Genomic DNA, 22,618 nt, shown 5'->3' on the forward strand with positions numbered 1-22,618 from the left:
ATTTTTTGGATCTCACCATCTTCATAGAGAACAACAAGATAGAAACGAAGACCTTCAGAAAAAAGGTGGATTGCAATGGATATCTAGATGCAAGGAGTAACCACCATCGACAATGGTTGACGAATATTCCAAAGGGACAACTGAAAAGAATAAAACGCAACTGCTCAAAAAAAGAAGACTGGGAAGAACAATCCAATCTTCTTCTAACTCGGTTCAAGGCCAAAAATTATAATGAGAATCAATTAAAGGAAGACAGAAATGAAGTACACGAACTACAGAGGGAAACCCTCTTGCAATATAAGGAAAAAAGTCAGGTGCATGGGATAAAGATATCACATTTATTACGGAATAGTCTGGACAAAGTAAACTGTTGGAGAAACATTGGCACATCTTGAAAGCAGATGATGAATTGGCTTCTATTCTCCCTGAAAAACCAAGATTCATCTATAAAAAGGCACCCACAATAGGTAATAACCTAATTAGAAGTCACCTAAAAAGTAAAAAAGAAAAAAATGCAACGTGGCTAAAAGACGAAACAGCAGGTTTCTACAGCTGTGGAACATGCATAGCATGGAGAAAAACAAAAAACTGCTCTACAAAACCCATCACTTTTATTGAATCCTATTCAACAGGCAAGAGATTTTACATCTGAGAAAAAATGACATGCCATTCAAAGGGAATCATATACTTGCTATATTGCCCTTGCGGGTATCAGTATGTAGGCAAAACTATCTGCAAACTAACAACACGAATCAACGAACATCTGAATAATATAAAGAATAAAAAGGAGAATCATAGTGTTCCAAAACACTTTATGGAAGCACATAATGGGGATCCTTCAAAACTCTCATTCACAGGTCTGAGACAAATTAAGGTACCGTGGAGAGTGGGGTGATTTAAATACCTGCCTATCCAAAGAAGAAACTAAAATGATCTTTGAGTTGGATACATTACAACCTAAAGGTCTCAACATTGACTTTGAACTTTTACCTTTTTTAAAGGCTAGATCTATATTATATGCTTCACCTTTCCAATATATTAATTTTACGGTGCTGTTTGTAGTGGCATTCTAATTGCCATAATATATATTATCCTTTATATTCCGATTGTCCTATAATATGTCAATATTGTCTGTGTGTTTTGTTTTGTGTTAATCTTATGGCTTAACATCAATAGCCGAATAGGACATTGACAGTTCTGTATTGCTCTCTGTGTCCAGGTTGTGGGCGGAAGAGAGGATCACATGAACTCTGGAGGGTACCGGGCGGAAGTGACCCCTATGTTACACGCACAGACAGCGCTTGTAGCAGATGATATCCGGCAGTGGAACCTTAAAGAAAAACGGAAGTAACGCTTGTGAACTGGCATCGTTCGCAAACCGGAAGTGACACTCCGCCACCGGGCGGACGTGACTTATATTGAAGGACACGGGCGGAAGTGACATCACCCGAAGCTACCGCACGGCCAACCGGCGGAAGTGAGGGGGAGGACCCACAGTCAGTGGGTACTTAAGGAGGAACAGAGGGACGTTCTCACCATCCTGACGAAGCCCGAGGTGCGCGCGAAAGAAACTCGTAGATCAAGTGAGGTAAGGGACATCTAGAGACGTGGTTCACACGTTCTCCACCTTTACAAGTTTGCTGGCAAACGACCTCTACCTCTACAGACACCCCTGACATACAAGGCATTGGGCTGTTTATCCCCTGATTATGGTACCGCTTTTATTGACCTTCTTTTACAATAAGACATTGGAGCAATACACCCCGGAGGGTGTTGCACACTATCTGAGAGACCAAGAACTTAGCGCTATAAGTGCACTTCCTCATTACCAACCCACTGAGGGCTGCAACTCATAATTTTTGTTTTATGTGGTTTGTCTTTATATGTTGTCTACTAGTAGTAGCTGTTTTATATATTTACTTATAATTTTGAATGCCCTTTTATCTAATTGTGTAATAAATTTCATATACAATCAGACGTACTGTATATTATTTGATACAAGGTAGAGCCCTCCCTGTCAAATAGTAACAAACATTTAGCCTGTTTCTTGGTGGCCCTGAACCACTAACCCAGTGGTTAACAGAGGAACGCGCAGATTACGCCACCGAGGAATACAAAACCGCAATCCGGCGGAGGTAAACCAAAATAAAAAAACTCTTCCAATTTCATCGAATTAGACAAAAAGGGAACAACCGCAGCCACCTAGAATCAACACCCTGTGCTCACTTCCCAGAGAAGAGAGTAGAACTGCCCTGTCACATAGGCGCATTGTTTAAACTCCCTAGCACAGTATTGCAGAAAAACTAAGGATTGATTGACAGAGATGGCTTGTCCCCCCAGGTGGCGAATGACCGCCCTGAAAGAATATAAGGCTAAGCAAGGATACTGAACTTGCTACCATGGCCGACCCAACAATCATGTGCCACATGCAACTTAGCAGAAGGCCCTGCATTGGAATGCTGGCAGAATGATTCAAACCACACCTCATACTGCTGACTGTAAAATTCCATAAAGGACCATGGATGCATATGTACCATAGAGAAGACCTATCTTCTAAGATATGAGAGTCTAATAATATGGTTAATTATGCTCTATCCTAAAATGGATACAACACCATAAGGAGATATATAAAAATTTCAAATTGTTAGCTAGTCTGACCAGGTCTATCTGACCTAGGGGAATAGAACTCGAGGAGTAACCAGATACCAAGCTTTAAACGTGCACTGAAAACCCACCTGTTCATCAAAGCATACCCTTGCACCACATAACAGTCACCAAGTCTCTGTCCCTCTTGCCTTAGCCATCTCTACCTTGCCTACTTTCAGCACTCAGGTCTCCCTCTACACACTCATGCCTCATGTCATCTGTCCGTCTCCCCTCTCCCCTAGATTTTAAGCTCCTAGGAGCAGGGTCCTCCTCCCCACTGTCTCACAGCCTTCTTCTCTAGCACTTCTATAACAGCCTGTATTGTGTATGGAGAATTGTGTTGCTAATTGTTACTTGTGCTCTGTTTATAAGTTGGTTACTGTATTGTAATGTAATGTTCTGTGTACCCTTTACTGTATGTACGGCGCTGCGGACCTTTTGTGGCGCCCTATAAATAAAATGTAGTAATAATAATTATTATTATTACTACAACATTGGTTCTGGTCGCCAGGACAGGGCAAACAGTGAAGTATAAGGAGATGTCGAATGTAGGAACTGATGAGAAAAGAGGTAACTTATAGGGACCTAAGTCCGCTTTACAGTTGTCTAGGAGCTATGTTGTGTGCGATGTCATATTGTAAGCTTGTTACCCTTGTGAAGGGATCTGTGTCAAGCATACCTGTCTAGGAATGTCAAGCAAGCTCCTTACCTGCGAACGACCAGGAGTCTTCTGGACCCTTTTTTCTTTTTGAATCTACTGCCCTTTCGTCAACGTCGCAGGCATCAGCACCTGCAGGTAGAGTACCAAAGAATGCAATAACTGGTGTGAGAGACTACCCTGTATCTCTTGATCCTGGAGACTGGAACTACTTCTGTAAAGTTGCGCCCTGTGTGAAATAATTAGCAAAGCTGTTAGTAGAGACAAATGTGGTCCCACGTAGGGCCCACAGTTCGTAACTCGCAGAGTCCAAAGAGGCAAAAAACTCTCAGGCTAAAAGGGGAGATTTACTGCGCCGGTGCCCTCCACATGCCTGGCTCGCTGGCGACAGGTTATAATAGATGATAGTGGGGGTGGCGGCACTCAAAGCAGCTTTTAAAGATACACTTCAGTCTCTTATGTCATCAACGTTTCATGAATTTTACTTCATTTCGTCAGTATATTACAAATATATATATTTTATAGTATACTGCAACGTGGTCTCCTGACTCATCTAGGTATTAAGAGGTAGAGAGTTCAATCATGAGGATACCTCTCTCATCAGTAGGGAGTGATGATGCTAAGCAGAGCTATCCTACCACAACATATTTTTGCTCAGGTAAACCTGAACAACTACTGCAGTATTGCTTAACCTGGTTGTCATATAATACTGTGCACTAACATGAGTTTCCTGCTGCCGTTCTAGAAGGAGAGCGTAACGGATATTAAATGGATAATAACAAATATTATACTCTGAACCAAAAGTCGAGAATCGATCTGAGGCGGTATTTCTACTTTACAACCTATTGGTATAGTAGGGCACAGGGAGAATATACAAACTCCACTCAGTTAGGGCCAAGGTGGGAACGAACCCACCCCTCGGTGCTGTGAGGTAGAAATGCTAACTTTTACATCTACTGTTCTATCATGCATATCTGTGAACCTGGCCCTAGGCTATAATGGTAATTATAATTCCGTGGAGTGGACAGAGCAAGTGCTTCCATCTTCCTGACCTAAAAATCTTTGATATATGAACCCCATATAGGGGGTGTAGCAGAACATGTTTTAGAGGAATTTTTTTTTTTTAACCGCAGTAGCACAGACCGGTCTCCCTGATCCCGTCCATGCTTCTGTGTCAATGACACGGATGCATGTAGCACAGATCTCCCTGATCCGTGCAATGCATTTGTCATCTTGTGCACGATCGAATGAATATGCAAATCATTAGAGCGTGCATGATAGATTGGGTGAACTTTTGTGCAGCTTTTGCTGCACATCGTTCACGTCAGCTGCCGGGGAAAGAGCAAGGGAGATTGCAAACATTGGATTGTTTTCAAATCGTACAGTGTGTGGGGGCCTTGACAGTTGCTGGAACCTTTTGAGGCTGGAAAGATGTAGAAAAGACAACAATATAAAGTTAAGCTGGGTACACACTAGACTAGTGGTTCTCAAACACTGTCCTCAGGATCCCACACAGATCACATTTTGCTGGTCACCTAGCAGGTGCACAGGTGTATTAATTACTCACTGACACACATTAAAAAAATCCACAGATGGAGCTGATTATGCCAACTGTGATTCTGTGAGGAGACCTGGAAAACATGCACTGCTTGGGGTCCTGAGGACCGAGTTTGAGAACCTGTGCACTTAACGATATATTGCGCAATCATACGAACTGAGTCCAAACTGCATGACCATTCATATGTATTGCAGAGTTTCTTTAACTCCACCATTACAATCCAGGTTTTAAGGATATCCATGCTTGAGCACAGGTGACTTAATTAGAACCTCAGTCAATTTGATTTAACCATCTGGGTTCAAACATGGATAGCTTTAAAACCTGGACTGTAATGCGGCGTTTGGGCCTTTTGGTATAGTGTGTACATCCAATCTACCGATTATACACGACAGTCAACGTATCGTCCCATCTCATGTGCTGTATGTCACATGGGACGATATACGATGTGGTGCACCATCATGTGTGTATGCACGACCGCACAGTGTACAGGAGCAACGATTAATTAGATACAATCACAGATAAAATATCGTGCCATAGTTCAGAAGACTGCATAGCGTGTGCGCTCAAAATCGTGTGTTCTAAGATCGTATGTTTGTAAGTGAAATTGATATGACCATCACATCATTTGTTACATCATTCAGGTGTGTACCCAGCTTTACAGAATGTTTCTTCATTGTTTGATGTGGATTGATAGCTACGGCTTTATGTATATTTGCGTTTCTGTGAGAGAGCCTTTTAGTACTGTATAATGATTATAAAATAAGTTGGCCAATCTCTTACCATTCCATAGCCAAGTGGATTACAGTTAAAATTTGCCAGGTGTACGTTACAGAAGAGTCCTGTTTTCTTATCGCCTACTTGTTCATTTTACTTGTTTGGTGGGGGCTTCATTGGTGGCCCGTCGTGGAGCTTCGGTGTTATGCAGAACAGCAACATGAACCTCAGACCTACGGAAAGTTTTCTAGATCCAGAGTTCTGTACATAGCTATTTCTGAGCATCAGTGTCTTCTAAATAGGATGGAAGACAAAATAGGATTTTCGGTACTCACATTTACTCTTTCTCTGCATCCATCTGGGGACACTGCATTCCCACCATTTATTCTTTTCTTCTTTTTTTTGACACTTCTTATATTTGGGTGTAGGTTCTTTTCTTCTCTGGGCTTTATTATTTTCAAAATGACAGTTGCTGAAACCTCTCCAGCTGCAGGGTGGCTCCCTCTACACCCTAAAGTAGCAGTGTTCCCCAGATGGGTTCATAAAAACAGATTTTAACAGTGCATCTAGCATGACAGTATTTTAATTGTGCTCCCGAACATTGTTTCCTATAGGTCAATCAATCATCTCCACCTTACTGCTTTTTGGTGTGGGTGAGGGTTTCCATGGGTTGTGCACATTGGGAGGATTGTTCCATAGTGATTGTTTCAGGAGGCCTTTAACTGCAGTGGCCTGTGTGACTGCTGAGATTTCTGGTGCAGAGCCCTTCATGGGGCTGGAGTCTCTGTAGTCCAGTGTCCCTCTCTAACATGGGACACTCCTCTGTCTGGGACACTACTTCAAATAACCTATTTGCTTGTTTAATCACCCTACATTCACTGGCGTGAGGTCTGCTTAAAGCATCTGGTGTGCCCTGGAGTCTTCTCCCCCTGCGGGCGCTACTGTTTGCTGCACTGGGCGTGCTCTAGACCTCGCTACTACTCCCTGCATAGCCTACCTGGAAGAGTGGCCAGATGTTCCGCTTGCGTTTATAGTTACCAAGATACTTCCTCCCAGAATCTTGTTTCCCACTTATCTGCTGGCTCAGACTGTGCAGCATCCTTCTCTGAGTCTTCGGTTGTCGACAGCTGGCAGTACCCTTCTGGCTGCGGTGTCTTGTTTCACTGAGGGGACTTGCAAGCTGTCCAAGTCATCTTCCTGTGACTGCCCTGCATTGCCACCTGCCACGGCTCAGCTGAACAGTGCTATGGGTACCCATATTGACACTCGCTGCCTCTACCACAGGTGTCGCTGGTGACGGACCGATCCTGATACCTGCCTCTCCTATAGGAAATTTTCCTGTTGTATCTTGTATGGTTTCTTTCTAGTAAGGTTGCTATTCCTAACTACTAAACTGACCGCCCATGGGGGATCTCCAGATCATCTCCTCTATTAATTTTGTCCGTTATCTCCACCTTTCACCCTTACTAATATTACTACAGATGTGTACACTAAGGAGTATATTTACTTTTAGAAGTGGAGATGTTGCCCATGGCAACCAAACAGATTCTGCTTAACATTTACCTAGCACCTTCTAGACGATAATGGCTAGAATTTGGTTGCTATGAGCAACATCTCCACTTCGAAAAACCCACACTTTAGTAAATATACCCCTTAGCCTCAATACGCCATGCAGTGCGAGATGCCTGGAGCAACTCAACTTGTACTGAGCATCTTTTTCACCCGAAAATGCGTCTTAGTCACAAATCAATGCGACAAACTGCTTCACTAGACTGCACTGATTAATTTCACATGACACACTTGTATATCTGTGTGTGACTGAATACAGATTCAGTTGCGCACATGCCTTGCAAAAGACTGTTAATTCTCATGCGGATACTGTTCAATCCCTCTTTAGGAAAAATAAATTACTTTGAATATAGTCATAGAAGGAATAACCTTTATTTGAACAGGTCACTTGCAAACATCTGGAGGAATTTATTACTCTAGTGCTTTCTAAAACCTTAGACATTTCTGATGACCCTTTATTACCCTACGTGGAAAGGGTACCGCCTTAATAGTCCTATCTCTAATACCAGACCTCAGCCGGTTACTGTAAAGTATTTGGATTACCATATGAGAGATTGGGGGAGATGTACTATGCTGTGGAAAGTGATACACTACCAACCAATAAGCTCGTAACTCTAATTTTTCAAACACAGCCTGTAACATGACAGGAGCTGAGTATATGGTAGTTTCACTTTCCAATTTATCACTTTCCAGAACTTAGTACAACTCTGGCCTATAGTTTCTTAACTGATTACTGTAAAGTGCCACAACTAGTTGTCGAAGGTGTTCATTGCTACGATCACACAGAAAATTCTCTGAGGTGTGAAAAATGTACGAGCACAATGCGTGCTTTGCGCTCATGTATCCTGCCAAGTTGCAGGTGCAGGAGAACAGCCAGACTCTGTATTTTACTGACCCTCGGGTAGCAAAATATCACTTTACACTGGGTGAGGAGCTCAGCGGATCCCCTAATAGATGTTTTAGACATTTGCTGTTGTGGTACTTATATTATCCTTTATTCATATGGCGCCACAAGGTATCTGCAGAGCCTTACACAGCACATAAACAGAGACCATATCAACGGAACATGGTTAAGGTTAGTTAGAACAAAGTTAGAGCAATACTTTCACAAGTGGCTTTTAACACTAATGCTGACTAACCTGCAATAGTTTCAGAGGACTGTGGCTACTCCGTCAGGGGGTGGCTGCCTATAAGCAAATCTGTGAATACAGTATGTCCGCTTGTATCCACACCAGTCCTGGACCGGCTTGGTTAATCACACTAGTTACCAGCTGGGAATAGACGTTGCTGTTTCATCACACTTTCCGACTGAGCTCTCATGCTCTGTGGGTAAGCACTACATGTTATCACTAGCTGACCTAAATCTCGAATCACTGTGGAACCCTTTTTCTATACCAACCTATATTGCTCTCAAACTATGACTGATACTTGTTTAACATTTTGAACCTTTATCAGCATTTCTGTCAGGACTCTCCTGGATATTTCCAAAACTAACCAATTTGTTTATATTCAGGTTCCATTTTAAACCAAATTCACAGTCCTTTAAATGTTGGCATAATCAAAGAAGCTATATACTACAAGGATTTACACCAACATTTTATTATTCTGATATAGTCTAATCAACTGCAGTAGTGAGAAATTAAGTCGTCGTTGCAGTCCAGTCTAATTAATCTGTATTCTCATATAATTAAAAATAGTAATTTTATTGTGTGTAAATTGTTTTCATTTTCAGATTTGAGTACAGGTCTAATAAAAAATGTATATTTATCACAGTGCTGAAGGCCCCCGATGCATTTACTCAGAGCCAAACATTCTTCCTCAGAACGAGGGGGTTAAATATATATTTATGTATTTTGTGAGAAGTGGCAATAATTTATTTGAGTAACATCTCTAAAAATTGATGATAATATATTGTATTTTTATTCTAGAGTTCTTTCAGATTGAATTATTCAAATGCAAATGTGACCCAGAAACTGGACTTCCAGAATGGCAGAACACCAGAGAATCAGTCAGTTTCCGTGAGGAGTGGCCGCTTGTCACAAATGTTTTCATCCAGTTTTGGTGGTATTGTGAAGAATGACAAATATACTGTGTCTGGCGTTACGGAAACTACAGATACAGCTGACAGAGGAGCTGTAAACAGATTAGCAGATACGTATCTATCACCTACATGTCTAAAAAACCAAAGGGATTGTCGGGAGTCTTCAGATATTTGGCAGTCTGATCAAGCTCAGTCATTTCAATGGAGCTTTGCTCATGGTAGCCGTGAAAATGGTAAATTTCATGTTTGTCAAGGTTCATAGTAAATTTAAATGATTTTTGATTTACTCAGTGGTTCCCAAATTTTCTCGGTTCATTGCATCCCTAGGCCAAGGGGGAGATTTAATTAGCGGCAAGGTTCCTTCGCTACCTGGAAGTGCTAATATTTCACTGGTTATCTGCCAGGTAACCATACACTTACTGTAATAACCACCTGTGTGTGCAGCTGTACCTTGTGTTTAATTGAATTTCCTCCCAAATATTTCCTGTTGCAATACTTAGTAAAATTATCAAAATCTGAAAATTGTACATACCTGCCATCTATAAGTTCTGTTTTTCTGTTTGTTCACATCACTTCTGTTCAGCAGCCGCTAGTACCAGATATGCCTACCACATGGAAAATAAGAAAGGAATGGCAACAAAAGACATGGGGAGGTGTAGTGCAAGTTTATAGTGGGTTGTGTAAGCAGGATAGGGGGTAATTAGAGGTGTACACAGAAATGGGGAGAAAGAAGGGGACAGATACTCCTACGAATGGGTTAACAGAAGCGCAGACATTAGGGGTCTAGTAGACTGCCATACATACAAATCTGGAGACTGAAAACCTAACAAAGGGGGCACACAGAGTGGTAAAAGAAACACTTAGAAGTATGGCATCTGGTATGGAATTGGATTGTCAGGGCAGGAGAGAATACAGGTTGGGTGGATGCGGGCGCTCAGAATCCTGCCGACGGCGGCATGACAGGTTATGGATTCAGACACCTGCAGGTAAGTAGCCTAACCCTAACCCTCCATCCTCGCAACCTAAACCTAGCCCCAACACTTACCGTCGGGATTCCGGTGCTGGCATCCCAACAGTTGGGATATGAACTACGTGCCAAGAATCTAAATATATGTTATTATATCATATATAATATATATTATAGCTATATAATATAAAGCCTGTAATTATGTGGTAATCATCATTGCTAACATAAATTCCATTCCTGTCCCTTGAAACCTGTAACAAAACCTGATCCAAAGCATTTCATTTTAAAACTGACATTGCTGAAGCTTGGCCTATTGCCTTTAAGTCTTGGTTCTCCCTTCTTGCTTTGTCCTCCTTGTAAAGCAGTTATACCATACAAATTGCCTTTATGCCATTATACTTTTTTTTAACCCTTTTTTTTTTTTTTTTTAATGTTCCCCTCTGTCTCCTTTTTCAACAGTGTCTCCATAATTTCTTGTCTTCCAAATATCCCTGTTCCCTGGCCAGTGCATGCTGTGCATACACCATAATCGTTCATCTTCAATGCACCCTAATTTTGAAAGCGGCCATATCATGTTGAAAATGCCTTTAGCACAATGCAGCATGGATGTATATGTATAAGGTCCTAATCACCATCTTTGTTTGTTTTGTATTACTAGCTGAAGTGCATAAATAGGCTCCCTTGCCTGCATTAGGTGTTATCTGAATATTATTGCTTGATAAAGCCAAAATGTATTGTTGTTCTGCCATCATCCACTACCTGCCTTGCTTGACTGTTCTATTGAAGTCTATTGCAGATATTTAATGTTTATTCAGACAAGTAGTTATTTTTTGTTAATCACAGATATGCAGAGTAATGTTCTCTTTGCAGATTGACTTATTCTACTGTTATCTAATTTGTCACTTATTACCCATTCTTTCATGCACTACTCTTAAGGTGCCCACACACATGGAGATATTTTACCCAATCTGGCCGATTCCGATGCAGCGGAACAACAGATCGTGTAAAATATGCCCAAATTGTGAGTTCCCACTCACAATCGCAATGCGCATCCCCGCAGGTCGCACATCGCAACTTCAGATCTGCCATGCTGCCAGATCTGCCAGTCATTGCGGTCGGAAATCGTGCACTCTTAAAACACAGAGGGGCTGCTATTTTGAGTGACAGAATGTGCCGTTTGTGGGTGGTAACGGGGGAAGGTGCTTGAGAACGGGGAAGTGGTTGTGCGAACGCAGGCGTGCCCAATGGTGAAAAGGGCATTTAATGGGAGTGCATAATTAGCAAAGGAGCGTCATCAATCACGTCACTTGGTTGTCTTTTAGCCTGAACTGCTTGCAGTGATTACGGGAGGTAATGCCTACCTCAAGCGCTGCGAGCAATTCAGATACCGTTCGATGTTCCCGATTAATCTAATAAAAACAGGAGATGACGTGATTTGCCAACGGCAAAGGGGCGTCTTGAAAAAATAGCGAGCGCATTTAGCGGACGCTCGCACAGATATAGAGGCGTCCTGACACCGCAAAGAGCGAGCGCTCAATTTAAATATCCGGCCCCTTTTTGAAAGCGAGCGGCCGCAAATAGCGTCCGGGTCTGAATCAGGCCCTGAGTGCTAATGAATTTTACACATTAGTGTTCAGATGGTAAACAAAGAAGAATTAAAAGTAGAGTTCATTTGGCAAGCGAAAAATTATATAGATAGATATAGCTGCTACACAAATCTTGGAATCAGGCATTCCCAAGTGTCTGTAAATAAGGTAAAATTAAACAATAAATAAGGGGTAATAAATTCTCATTACATTGCTTTGCATCTTTTCTGAAAAAAAAAAATTCCTCCACAGAAATGCATAACTGAATGTGGAATATTTGTATAAATACATTGTACAGCACACTTTGATATTTTTTCTATTTATGTATAAGACCGATTTAGGGGGGTATTTATCAAAGCTGGGAGAGAGAGAGAATTGTAAATAAATTACCAACCAATCAGCTACAAATTCTCATAACACAGCCTGCAAAATGTAAATTGGAAGCTGATTGGTTAGTACTTTATCTCTCACAATTTTATCTCTCTCCCAGCTTTGATAAATACCCCCCTAAATAAATTGATTTTTATGTGGGGACGGTTAGGCCACAAGCAGAGAGGGTTAGGGGGAGAAGGGGGGAGGGTAAGTTTACTTACTGAACCATCGGGATGCCGCTGTCTGTATAGTGACAGGAGGCATCCTGACAGCCGGAATTCCATACCAATTCCGTTTGGAGGGAAGTCTACAATAGAGCTTTTTTTTGGGCCTCAGAAATAAGTTACTACACCAGCACCATAGTTGACTGGTCTTAATATTATATTGCCATCTAACATTAATACTAGAACATGCAGTCAATATGAAAATAGTTTTCTACATCAGGGTCCATGGGGTATCCACAGGATACCTTGGGGTATAGCTGATGACGTCAGTCATCGGACACCATAGAGTTAAGCTTTCAGCCTCCCAGGATGCACTAGGGTCCCCCTCCTATACCCCGCCCCCGAGCCAAGGCATCTCAGTTTCGTTGGTGCCCGGCTCGTAGTCGGAGCACCTGTTTAGAGGGGGGCTAAGGATAGCCCCTGAAGTTTTCTTCGTGGCAGCTGTGGCCGCACATCTGGAAGTACAGCATGGACAGTCACTACTGACGTCCATGCTGTCTTCCCTACACCCCGCCGGTACCAGAACGCCGGTACTAATCTGGGGATGCTGGTAAGCATCTGGGGTCACAGCTAGCGGTGACCCCAGATGTTTTGGACCATGGCCGGATTCAAGGGGACAGCAGGTAAGCAGCGGGGTCCCGCGGTGGGTCTCTGCTGATACATGGTCCAGAGTCCCCAGGCAGGAGGCTCCCTGGGGACTGGCTGCAGCGTGGAGCCAGGTAACTAACCTGCGCTTCCATTACCCCTCTGGGACAGCGGACCGCAGCTGAGCGGTAGCGCTGCAGCATCCCAGGGGTTAATTGCATGCCAGGGGAGCGCGCCTTCCCTGTACACAGCCGGCGCCTCCCCCGCTGCGCACAGCCCTCTCTGTACCTGCCGATTGGCCCTGTGGCAGCGCTCCTCCCTCAGGCTGGCTCCTCGGTGGCCATCTTTCAAGAAGCATGGTGAACGCTGCTGGAAGCTGTTGATTGGTGGCATCGTGGTCTGGGTCCCCCGGCATACCTCTCCTCCGTTGAAACAGGTCTGTGTATGAGCGCTGTGTCCTACCAGGCTCTGTGTCTGCATAGTTGAAGAACAGCCTGATAGTGCAGGGATTAATTTCTTTGCATTGTATGTGACTTCTGCTAGCATCTGCTGCCTGTACTTTCACTTTCTACTGTCAGCCATTTCACTGTCCCTGCTCTTCTTCTGCTAAAGCCCTTGTGGTGCGGTGATTGCAGGGTGGTTCTCACACTATACTAACGAGTATTAGTGAGAGGGGTCACATACTTACCATCATGTCTGAGAGTGAATTTCCTCTCCAGCTTCTGGGTACTACGTGCAAAGTACCAATAGCGGAGGGGGAGGGTAACGCGGAGGGCCTGTCTCGGCAGTGTTATTTATTGGCGCGGCCGATTACTGTCACGGCTCCGGTGCAGGAACCGCCCTGTGCTTGTTTCGCCAAAGCGCCTACAACCCTAATGGGCCAGTTAGCTTCGCCACCTGCGTTTTCACAGATGGGATTGTCCCAGCAGTCAGTGGTGTCTTCACCCATGCAGGGTTTCCCGAGACAACTGATGGTACCCCACAGTCTCCCTATTTCCCCTTCCCAGGTCTCACAGGAACCTGCGTGGGTTAATTCACTGACAAGTTCTGTACAGCATTTGTCAGATGTGTTACAAGGGGAGTCTGGGTTGCGGCCGGTGGCGTCTCTGTCCGCTCCTTATGAGGATGACGACGTGACGTCCGATAATGGGGAGATTCTGGATCTATCTGACCAAGAACCTCTCCGTACTAAAGAGTCGGACGCTAACTCCAAGCTTTATATTCCTGGCCTTATTCGGGCAGTCCGCACAGCTTTAGTTATTGAGGATGACGATCCCCCGGTGTCCAAGTCCAAATATGCCTTTTTTAAGGAAATTAAGGGTGACGCCACAGTGTTTCCTCTTTCGGGTCAGTTAGTAGACCATTCAGAGGAGGCGTGGAAACACCCTGCAAACGGTATCGGCCTCAAAGACTTCTAGCGGTGGCTTACCCGTTTGCGGACAATTATTTTTCTAAATGGGAATCCCCTCCACAGGTGGATTCTCATGTGACACGCCTAGTCCGAAGTGCCACATTGCCCATGCCCTCAGTGTCCTCCTTGAAGGATGCTACGGACCGTAAGGTGGAGATCTGCCTAAAGTCCATTTATTCCTTCGCGAGGGGGGGGGGGGCATCCAGACCGGCCATATGTTGGCTAGCCAGAGCTATGGAGCGTTGGGCTGATAGTTTGGAGGCGTCTTTGGATTCTGACTGTTCAGCTGAACAGGCCGGGTTGGTAGGCAGTCTCCGGAATTCGGCCACTTACATCTGTGAAGCGGCTTTGGATATCAGTACCCTCACATCTCGGATTTCTTCGGCAGCTGTTGCTGCTCGTTGCACCTTATGGTTGCGATCCTGGAAGGCGGATGCTGATTCCAAAAAGGGCTTGCAAGCTTTACCCTTTAATGGAGAAGTCCTATTTGGTCCGGATCTGGACAAAATCGTGGCCACGCTGGCGGCAGCCAAGTCTGCATGTCTCCCGTCTGCTGCGGTCCCTTCCAGTTCGGGTACGTCGTCCTTTCGGCCTTACAGGGCCCAGGGTAGGCCTAAGGCGCAGTCTTTTCCCCGACAGGCTGGCCCCAAGAAATCGGCCAAGCCCAGGAAACAGGCCTGGAGTACCAGACGTCCGGCCCCTAAGTCTGATGACAAACCTGCGGCCTGACTGTCCTGGTCTCCCTTTGGGGGATCCCAAAGTGGGAGGCCGCCTGCTGCAGTTTGCCCAGTGTTGGTCGGTAACCACGACAGACAATTGGGTTCACGAGGTGGTTCTTCACGGGTATGCCCTCTCCTTTCGGCACAGGCCCCCATCCCGATTCTTCACCATGGGTCTTCCCTTAGACCGGAACAAAGCCATGGAACTGCGGAAAGTTTTGCACACTATGCTCCAGGCTGGAGTTATAGTGCCTGTTCCATTCTCCCAGAGGGGCCAGGGTTTCTATTCCAATCTATTTTTGGTGCAGAAACCCAATGGGTCGTGCCGTCCGATTCTCAACCTCAAAGCCCTCCAAAAAGTCCTTGCGGGTGCCGAGGTTTCGGATGGAGACCCTACGGTCCATCATTCTGGCGCTGGAACCTGGGGATTACATGGTGTTGTTGGACATACAGGACGCTTACCTGCATGTCCCTATTCTTTTACGCCATCAACAGTTCCTCAGGTTTGCAATCCGCAACGATCACTTCCAGTTCTGGGCATTACCTTTTGGCCTGGCGACAGCACCACGAGTGTTCACCAAGGTTATGGCGGTAATGGCGGCTTTCCTGCAGCTGCAGGGAGTCCGCATGTTGCCGTACCTGGACGACCTTCTGTTGGTAGCAGGATCTCCAGAGCTCCTTCTACGCCACTTGGATCTGACGATTGCGGTACTGCAACGGCACAACTGGTTAATAAACTGGTAAAAGTCCACTCTGATCCCGTCTCAGAGGATTCTGCACCTCGGAGCCTTATTGGACTCCAGACAGCAGAGGATCTTTGTGACAGGGGAAAAGATCTCTGCCTTACAGTTGAGGGTGCTCAGTTGTCTGCAGAGTCGCCGTTTGTCCCTGCACTCGGCGATGAGGTTACTGGGCTCCATGGTGTCAGTATTCGAGATGGTCACTCCAGACCTCTGCAGCAATTGATCCTGTCCAAATGGAATGGACTGCCTCAGAGTCTAAAGTTCCAGATGATGGTGCTCACTCCGGAGGTTCGCCTGTCCCTACCCTGGTGGTTGCAGACGACCCATCTCAATAAGGGTTGTCCATTTTGGGTGGCGAACTGGGTCCTGTTGACAACGGATGCCAGCCTTCGGGGCTGGGGAGCGGTCACGGGTCCACACTTGTTCCAGGGCAGATGGACTCAAGCGGAGAAGGAGCTTCCAATAATCATCTTGAAACTCTGCGCGGTTTTCAATGCTCTCCAGCAGGCACATCGGGTTCTCCAAGGTCACCCCGTGCAGGTCCAGTCGGACAACGCCACCACCGTGGCCTACATAACTCGGCAAGGAGGAACCCGAAGTCGGGCGGCACTCGTAGAGGTGTACTGCATCCTGGTCTAGGCAGAGCGCAATCTCCCGGCCATATCGGCCGTATTCATCCCTGGAGTCCTCAACTGGGAGGCGGACTTTCTCAGTCGCCAGGACGTTCATCCGGGGGAGTGGTCTCTGCACCAGGACGTCTTTCAACGTCTGGTGGACAGGTGGGGTCTTCCAGAGATCGACCTCATGGCGTCACAGCACAACAACAAGTTGCCGGTGTACGGGTCTCGAACAAGAGACGAAAAGGCATCTCTGGTGGATGCTCTGTCCGTCCAGTTGACGTTCCGGTTTGCTTATCTCTTTCCTCCGTTTTCCCTTCTTCCATGGGTAATCCGGAAATTCAAACAGGAAGGAGGGACGCTCCTGTTGATAGCTCCCGCGTGGCCCAGGCGGCACTGGTTCTCAGACCTTCAGGGTCTGTCCGTGGACAGTCCACTGCGGTTGCCGCTGCGACCAGACTTACTGTCACAGGGTCCTTGTCTTCACCCGGACCTGACTCGGCTGTCTTTGACGGTGTGGTTGTTGAGACTGCCATGTTAAGGCCCAGGGGGTTTTCCAGCTCTGTAGTACGAACTCTGCTGAGAGCTCGGATACCATCTTCTGCAAGGATATACCATCGTGTGTCGCATACGTTCTTCCAGTGGTGTCGACCGAGGGGTTATGCCCCTCGGGATTTCCGTCTGTCTAGAGTGTTAGCTTTCCTGCAGGCGGGACTAGACCATGGGCTACGCCTTGCTTCTCTGAAGGTGCAGGTGTCTGCCCTGTCCGTCTGGTTCCATCGTAGGATTGCTACAATCCCTGATGTACGCACCTTTTATGCAAGGTGTTCTTCAAATTCTGCCGCCCTTTGTTCCACCGGTAGCGCTTGGGATTTAGCTGTGGTCTTGAGGGATCTCCAGGGACCGCCGTTTGAACCACTGGGCTCAGTGGACCTTAAATGGCTGACAGCTAAAACAATTTTCCTTCTGACCATCGCTTCGGCCAGACGTGTTTCTGACTTAGGGGCTCTCTCTTGTAGACCCCCTTTCCTGATTTTTCATGGGAACAGGGCAGTACTGCGTACTCGTCCTGATTTTCTTCCCAAAGTTGTTTCATGTTTCCATATCATCGAGGAAATCGTTGTGCCGGCTTTCAACTCACCTGATCTTTCAGTGGGTGAGGCCACTTTGGACGTTGTGCGGGCCTTAAAAATTTATGTTGACCGCACTTCTTCGTTTAGGAAGTCGGACGCCTTGTTTGTCCTCTATGGCTTTTGTAAAAAGGGTTGGCCTGCTTCAAAGCAGACTTTGGCAGGTTGGATTCGTATAGGAAATTTCAGAAGCTTATCTTCATGAAGGCCTTCCGGTTCCATCCTCTGGGAGGGCTCATTCCACTAGGTCTGTGGGTCCTTCATTGGCAGCTTGACGTAGTGCCTCTGCAGTACTGATCTGCAAGGCTGCCACGTGGTCCTCTGTCCATACCTTTGAGAGGTATTATGCGTTTGACACCTTTGCCTCTCAGGATGCTTCCTTCGGGCGGCGGATTCTCCTTTCAGCACAGGAGCGGCCCCACCCTTGAAGAATACTGCTTTGGGACATCCCCAAGGTATCCTGTGGATACCCTATGGCAGTGTTGGCTAACCTTGACACTCCAGCTGTTGTGGAACTATATATCCCAGCATGCCCTGCCACAGTTTTAGCATGCCCTAATAGCAAAACTGTAGCAGTGCATGCTGGGTTATGTAGTTCCATAACAGCTGGAGTGTCAAGGTTAGCCAACACTGCCCTATGGACCCTGATGTAGAAAATGAGATATGGTAAGAACTTACCTTTTGTTATCTCTATTTCTGCGAAGTCCATAGGGTTCCACAGGACTCCAGCCCTGTCGCACCTGTGCTGCAGATGGGCTTTACTCTGGTCACTGGTTTTTCCGTCTCCCTCTGGTGAGTATGTGATTCTTGTGTGTGTCCAGATCTTCTCTCTCTTCCTTGTCCTCCTCCGGCCTATGGCTTGGTACGTAACTGAGATGCCTTGGCTCGGGGGCGGGGTATAGGAGGGGGCCCCTAGTGCATCCTGGGAGGCTGAAAACTTAACTCTATGGTGCCCGATGCCTGACGTCATCACCTATACCCCAAGGTATCCTGTGGAACCCTATGGACTTCGTTGAAATAGAGATAACAAAGGTAAGTTCTTACCATATCTCATATTTTTCTGATTCATTGAATGGAGTCCTTTAAAAAAAAAAAAAAGTTTCTGTAGTAGTATTCAACTTAATTTCAAATATGTTAATTTTATTTTTTCAGACCCAAGGGCTTCCAATATTTTGACTAACTAAAAAAAACTACAATTTTCTAAAATAACAACAGGGTTGCCATCAGTTAAATGATTTTTAAGCCATCAATTGAATGCTCTTAATGTAACATACCTCTTTCCATAGTGTTCTTCAATATTTGAGAGCCACAGAAAGATTAAATAAAACAGTTTTTTTAATAGTGGTAGTGATGGAGAGTCTGTCTCTAAAAATACATTTTAATGAGCCTCTAGAAATGTTTTTTGTTTAGCTCCTCATCTTTACCTTTTATCTAAATCTACATTGTATGCTAATTAATATTTTAACCCTTTCGTGCCTGGAAAATGATAATCTAATGCAAGATTATTTAAAAAATGTATGTCTTCACAACTTCTAAAAATACAACATTTTTATTTTTTTTATTAGAAACTGTAAACTAAAGGTGTACATGTGTACACTTGAGTGGACAACAAGCACCTGCAACATAAAAAGTGCCTTATCATAAAACATTATTTTAACCATGAAAGTACTTCGTTTTTGAAAAAAAAAAAAAAAGATTTAAAATCAAATGTTTAGTTATGTTACTTATTTTTCACCAGAATAAAAAAAAACCACAAATTGAAAACTATAAATTTGAAGAAATACAACTGCCCTCAGTGTTTATAACCCAAATCTTTTAATTTCTTTCTTGTTGGCATCAAACCTAGAAAGCTAGCCTTATTCAGTTTTGTGAGTTGAATTTGACTGATTTTATTGCATGGTGTCCACTGAAGTGAGCTATGAATTTTAAAGTACGGATCTTTGTATTGCACGACGTCCACTGAAATGAACAATTTACTTGACATCAACCGTGAAAAAAATAGTGTTTGATCAATACATCTACCATATTACCGTATGTCCTAAATGTTACTATCCTTTATTTTTTTTTTACCTGCACTGCTATCTTTGAGCAAAAATTTTACAGAAATCCCTTAAGTGCTTTGAGCTGGTGAGCTTGTCTCTGCTATTCTAATTTGACCTTCATTGTTTTGTAGGAATTAAATGCTGCAACTATGTGGCATACTTTCTACTTTTGGTAGAGGACACCATGCACTAGTGATGTCAAGAGTTACTATAGGAGATAATGACTTGAAAACAGCTGTCCACTGTAGTGGCTTCTATGCATTAAAGCAGGAATGGGGAACCACAGGACCGGGGGCCATATAAGGCCCGCAGAATCATTTGATCTGGCCCTTGGAGTTTTTTCCCGCTAGTTCCATCTGGTTGCCAGGGTGCCTAGAAAGGCACCCTGCAGCCAGAATCTATGCAGCAGTGCCACAGTCACACTGCTGCCCTTACAGCTCCCTGGAGCAGCCTCATGATGCTCCGGACATTGCTGTAATCAATGGTGATTGTAACCCCGCCCCGGGTGACATCACACAACCGGGGGGGGGAGGGGTGTGTGGCCTGCATCAGGCCCGCCTGTAAAGGTTACACATCATTATTAATGTGATTGTAATATTTTGATGGAGGTATTATTCCTTCCTACCTACCCATACTTTCGACTCTCACTTCCCAGAAGGGACATTCTTTAAATTGGACACTCAACTTAACTAACTACTACAATAGACATACACGCCTGGTATTTCCCCCTATATTTTAAATATATATGGGGGTGTGTATGCTTATGTATAGGTTGAGAACACCAACTCTGTAAGAGTTTTGACCTATTTGGGTATGTATAGGTGTTATGTCTTTTTTTTGTCACAGATACACATCCCTATTTTCTATAGAATTTTATGTTTTAAATATTTTATATTTTTAAGAGTGCTCACAAAATAGTTATTCTTTTGCCTCTAATTTTATCTACCGCGAATAGTGTTGTATATAGCAAACTGCCTGTGGCAGAAAAAAGGTTCCCCACCCCTGTATTAAATTTAAGGGTTAATTGAACAGTCACTTGGTCAATTCTTAAGGCACCCATTGTCATTGTTTTTAGACCAGCCTGATTTCAATTCATACCATGTGTGCCCAAAAAGACCACCGATCCCGAATATGTTGTCAGGATTTTTCAGAAATTTGGTAGATTAGCAGTTGCAATAACTGCATTAGATATTTGCAGTCATCGGACCTCACTTATTTTGTCTATGCAGGATCTTTCTTTAGCCACAGTTCTAATCTTCTTGAAAGGAAACCGCTTAAAACTTAAAAGTGAAATGGTTCTAAGAAATTGTTTACTACAAGTTAATAAATATTAGGTTATTGGTCCCAATAAGTACAGCCGTAAAAATAAATTGAGGCTATATCCTAAAAGTGCCGATTGTACAGAAAGACAGTCATACAAAACCTGTAAACATATATTGTGTATTGAGCTAAATGTTGATGTTTAATTTTGTCTTGTGTAACTTAAGGACAATTTTGTTAATTTTTTTTTTTTTCAGTGGGAAGTCCACCACATAGTGTGGTTTACCAAAATGAAGACGGCAAGTGGGTCACTGATCTTGCTTATTATAAATCCTTTGAAAATGAACAAGGTGTTAGTTTTTCTGGAGATGTTAATGATCTGCTGAGTAATGAAGACTTTGTTATTGGAAGTAAGTGATTAAAAAACTATATTTTTAAATTTTATAATTTTTCAAGTATAGTAAATATATGTGCACTTAACATACTCTACTAGTGTTATGTTTTTGTACAGGTCTTAAAATGTGTGCCAGAGTTTTTTTGGCATCCCTCATCAAACTACATTTTATTACATCTTAACATATGATGCATTTTTGCAGGATAAAACTGTACATGTCATATATCTGCTCATATAAGCTCATTTAGAAGCTTGATCTCAATCAGTTTTTGCCTTTACAATTCTTTTACACTCTTCTAGTTCATACTTATTCTATGTATAACCTAGGAATGCTATTTTAAAACATTACAGTTCTGTTTTTTTTGGAAGTAAATTATGGTTTTGTTTTTTTTCTTAATTTCTTCAGCTTAAATTTTTTCAGTTTGCGATATAAAGTGTAGAAAACCCCAGAATGGTGTGGGTTTTTTTTTTTTCACTTACAGGTTTGGCGAAATGTGTAAATCAGGAAGAGGTACCCTATGTCATGTTTCTGAATTGCACCTATGGAAAGAATTGTGATCATACTACACAACAGTTTAGATCATTAACATTTTATTTTATTACTGGTGCAAAATACAATTAATCACACACAAATAATATCCAACAAGCAGGGGACAAATGAGATAAATTATGAAATATACAAAAAAGGTGTGCCGTTCTAAAAATGCACAAAACATGTGCAAAGAACTATCTTCATGACTATTTTTTAAGAAAGTGATCATGGTACCCAGTGTTCTTTTGAATGAGTTCTTATCTACATAAGCGGGATCCACAGCGTTTTGCACCAGATGATGTTTTGGGATCCCTTCTTTACCCAGTATTGTGGGTATACTCTACAGCTGTGAACCCTATTATGTACTGCTATTTAGGAGGACAACAATTCCGCATGAGATCACCACAGCATCTTTAAAGAATCTCTCCAAGAGGTTTGCAAATCCTCCATGAAGCCTATTGTATTAATTTTAGTTCAATTCTTCAAGCAGAAGAACCCCCTTCCACTTCAACGTGGGGTGTCATCGAGACACTACCTGGACTAAAATGATGCAGCTTGCCTTTGAAATCTTGGAATTATTTCTTGAATGGACTATGTGGTCATTGATTCCACCTGCCTATAACCCATTTTCAGTGGTGGCTTGCAGAGTCTCTGGATTTAAAACATGATAAGCAATACTTTAAAAATTCCTTGTCTACATTGAGTTTTTCAGCGACTGCAGAATAAACCTAAACCTATTTATTTCCGCTGCAAGTGCACATTTTGCTTGTGTTAATTAGTCATGGGAGTATTCTGTGTAGTTTGGAAAGGAATACTACCGGTATTAAAGCTGCACTTTGCGAATGACTAG

At 43.7% G+C, this 22,618-nt stretch overlaps 1 protein-coding gene across 1 annotated transcript in view; it reads left to right on the top strand.

The window, feature by feature from the left end:
- Nucleotides 1-22,618, top strand: part of LOC148526981 (centrosomal protein of 192 kDa-like) — a 207,086-nt gene that overhangs the window by 97,747 nt on the left and 86,721 nt on the right. Inside the window, exons 13-14 of the mRNA XM_088469516.1 lie at nt 9,074-9,419; nt 21,100-21,252. Coding sequence (XP_088325642.1) covers nt 9,074-9,419; nt 21,100-21,252 — 499 coding nt within the window. The remainder of the gene's footprint in view (nt 1-9,073; nt 9,420-21,099; nt 21,253-22,618) is intronic.

Source organism: Taudactylus pleione, unplaced genomic scaffold (genome assembly GCF_031769625.1).
Source record: "Taudactylus pleione unplaced genomic scaffold, aTauple2 ptg000093l, whole genome shotgun sequence".
Lineage (NCBI taxonomy): Eukaryota > Metazoa > Chordata > Amphibia > Anura > Myobatrachidae > Taudactylus > Taudactylus pleione.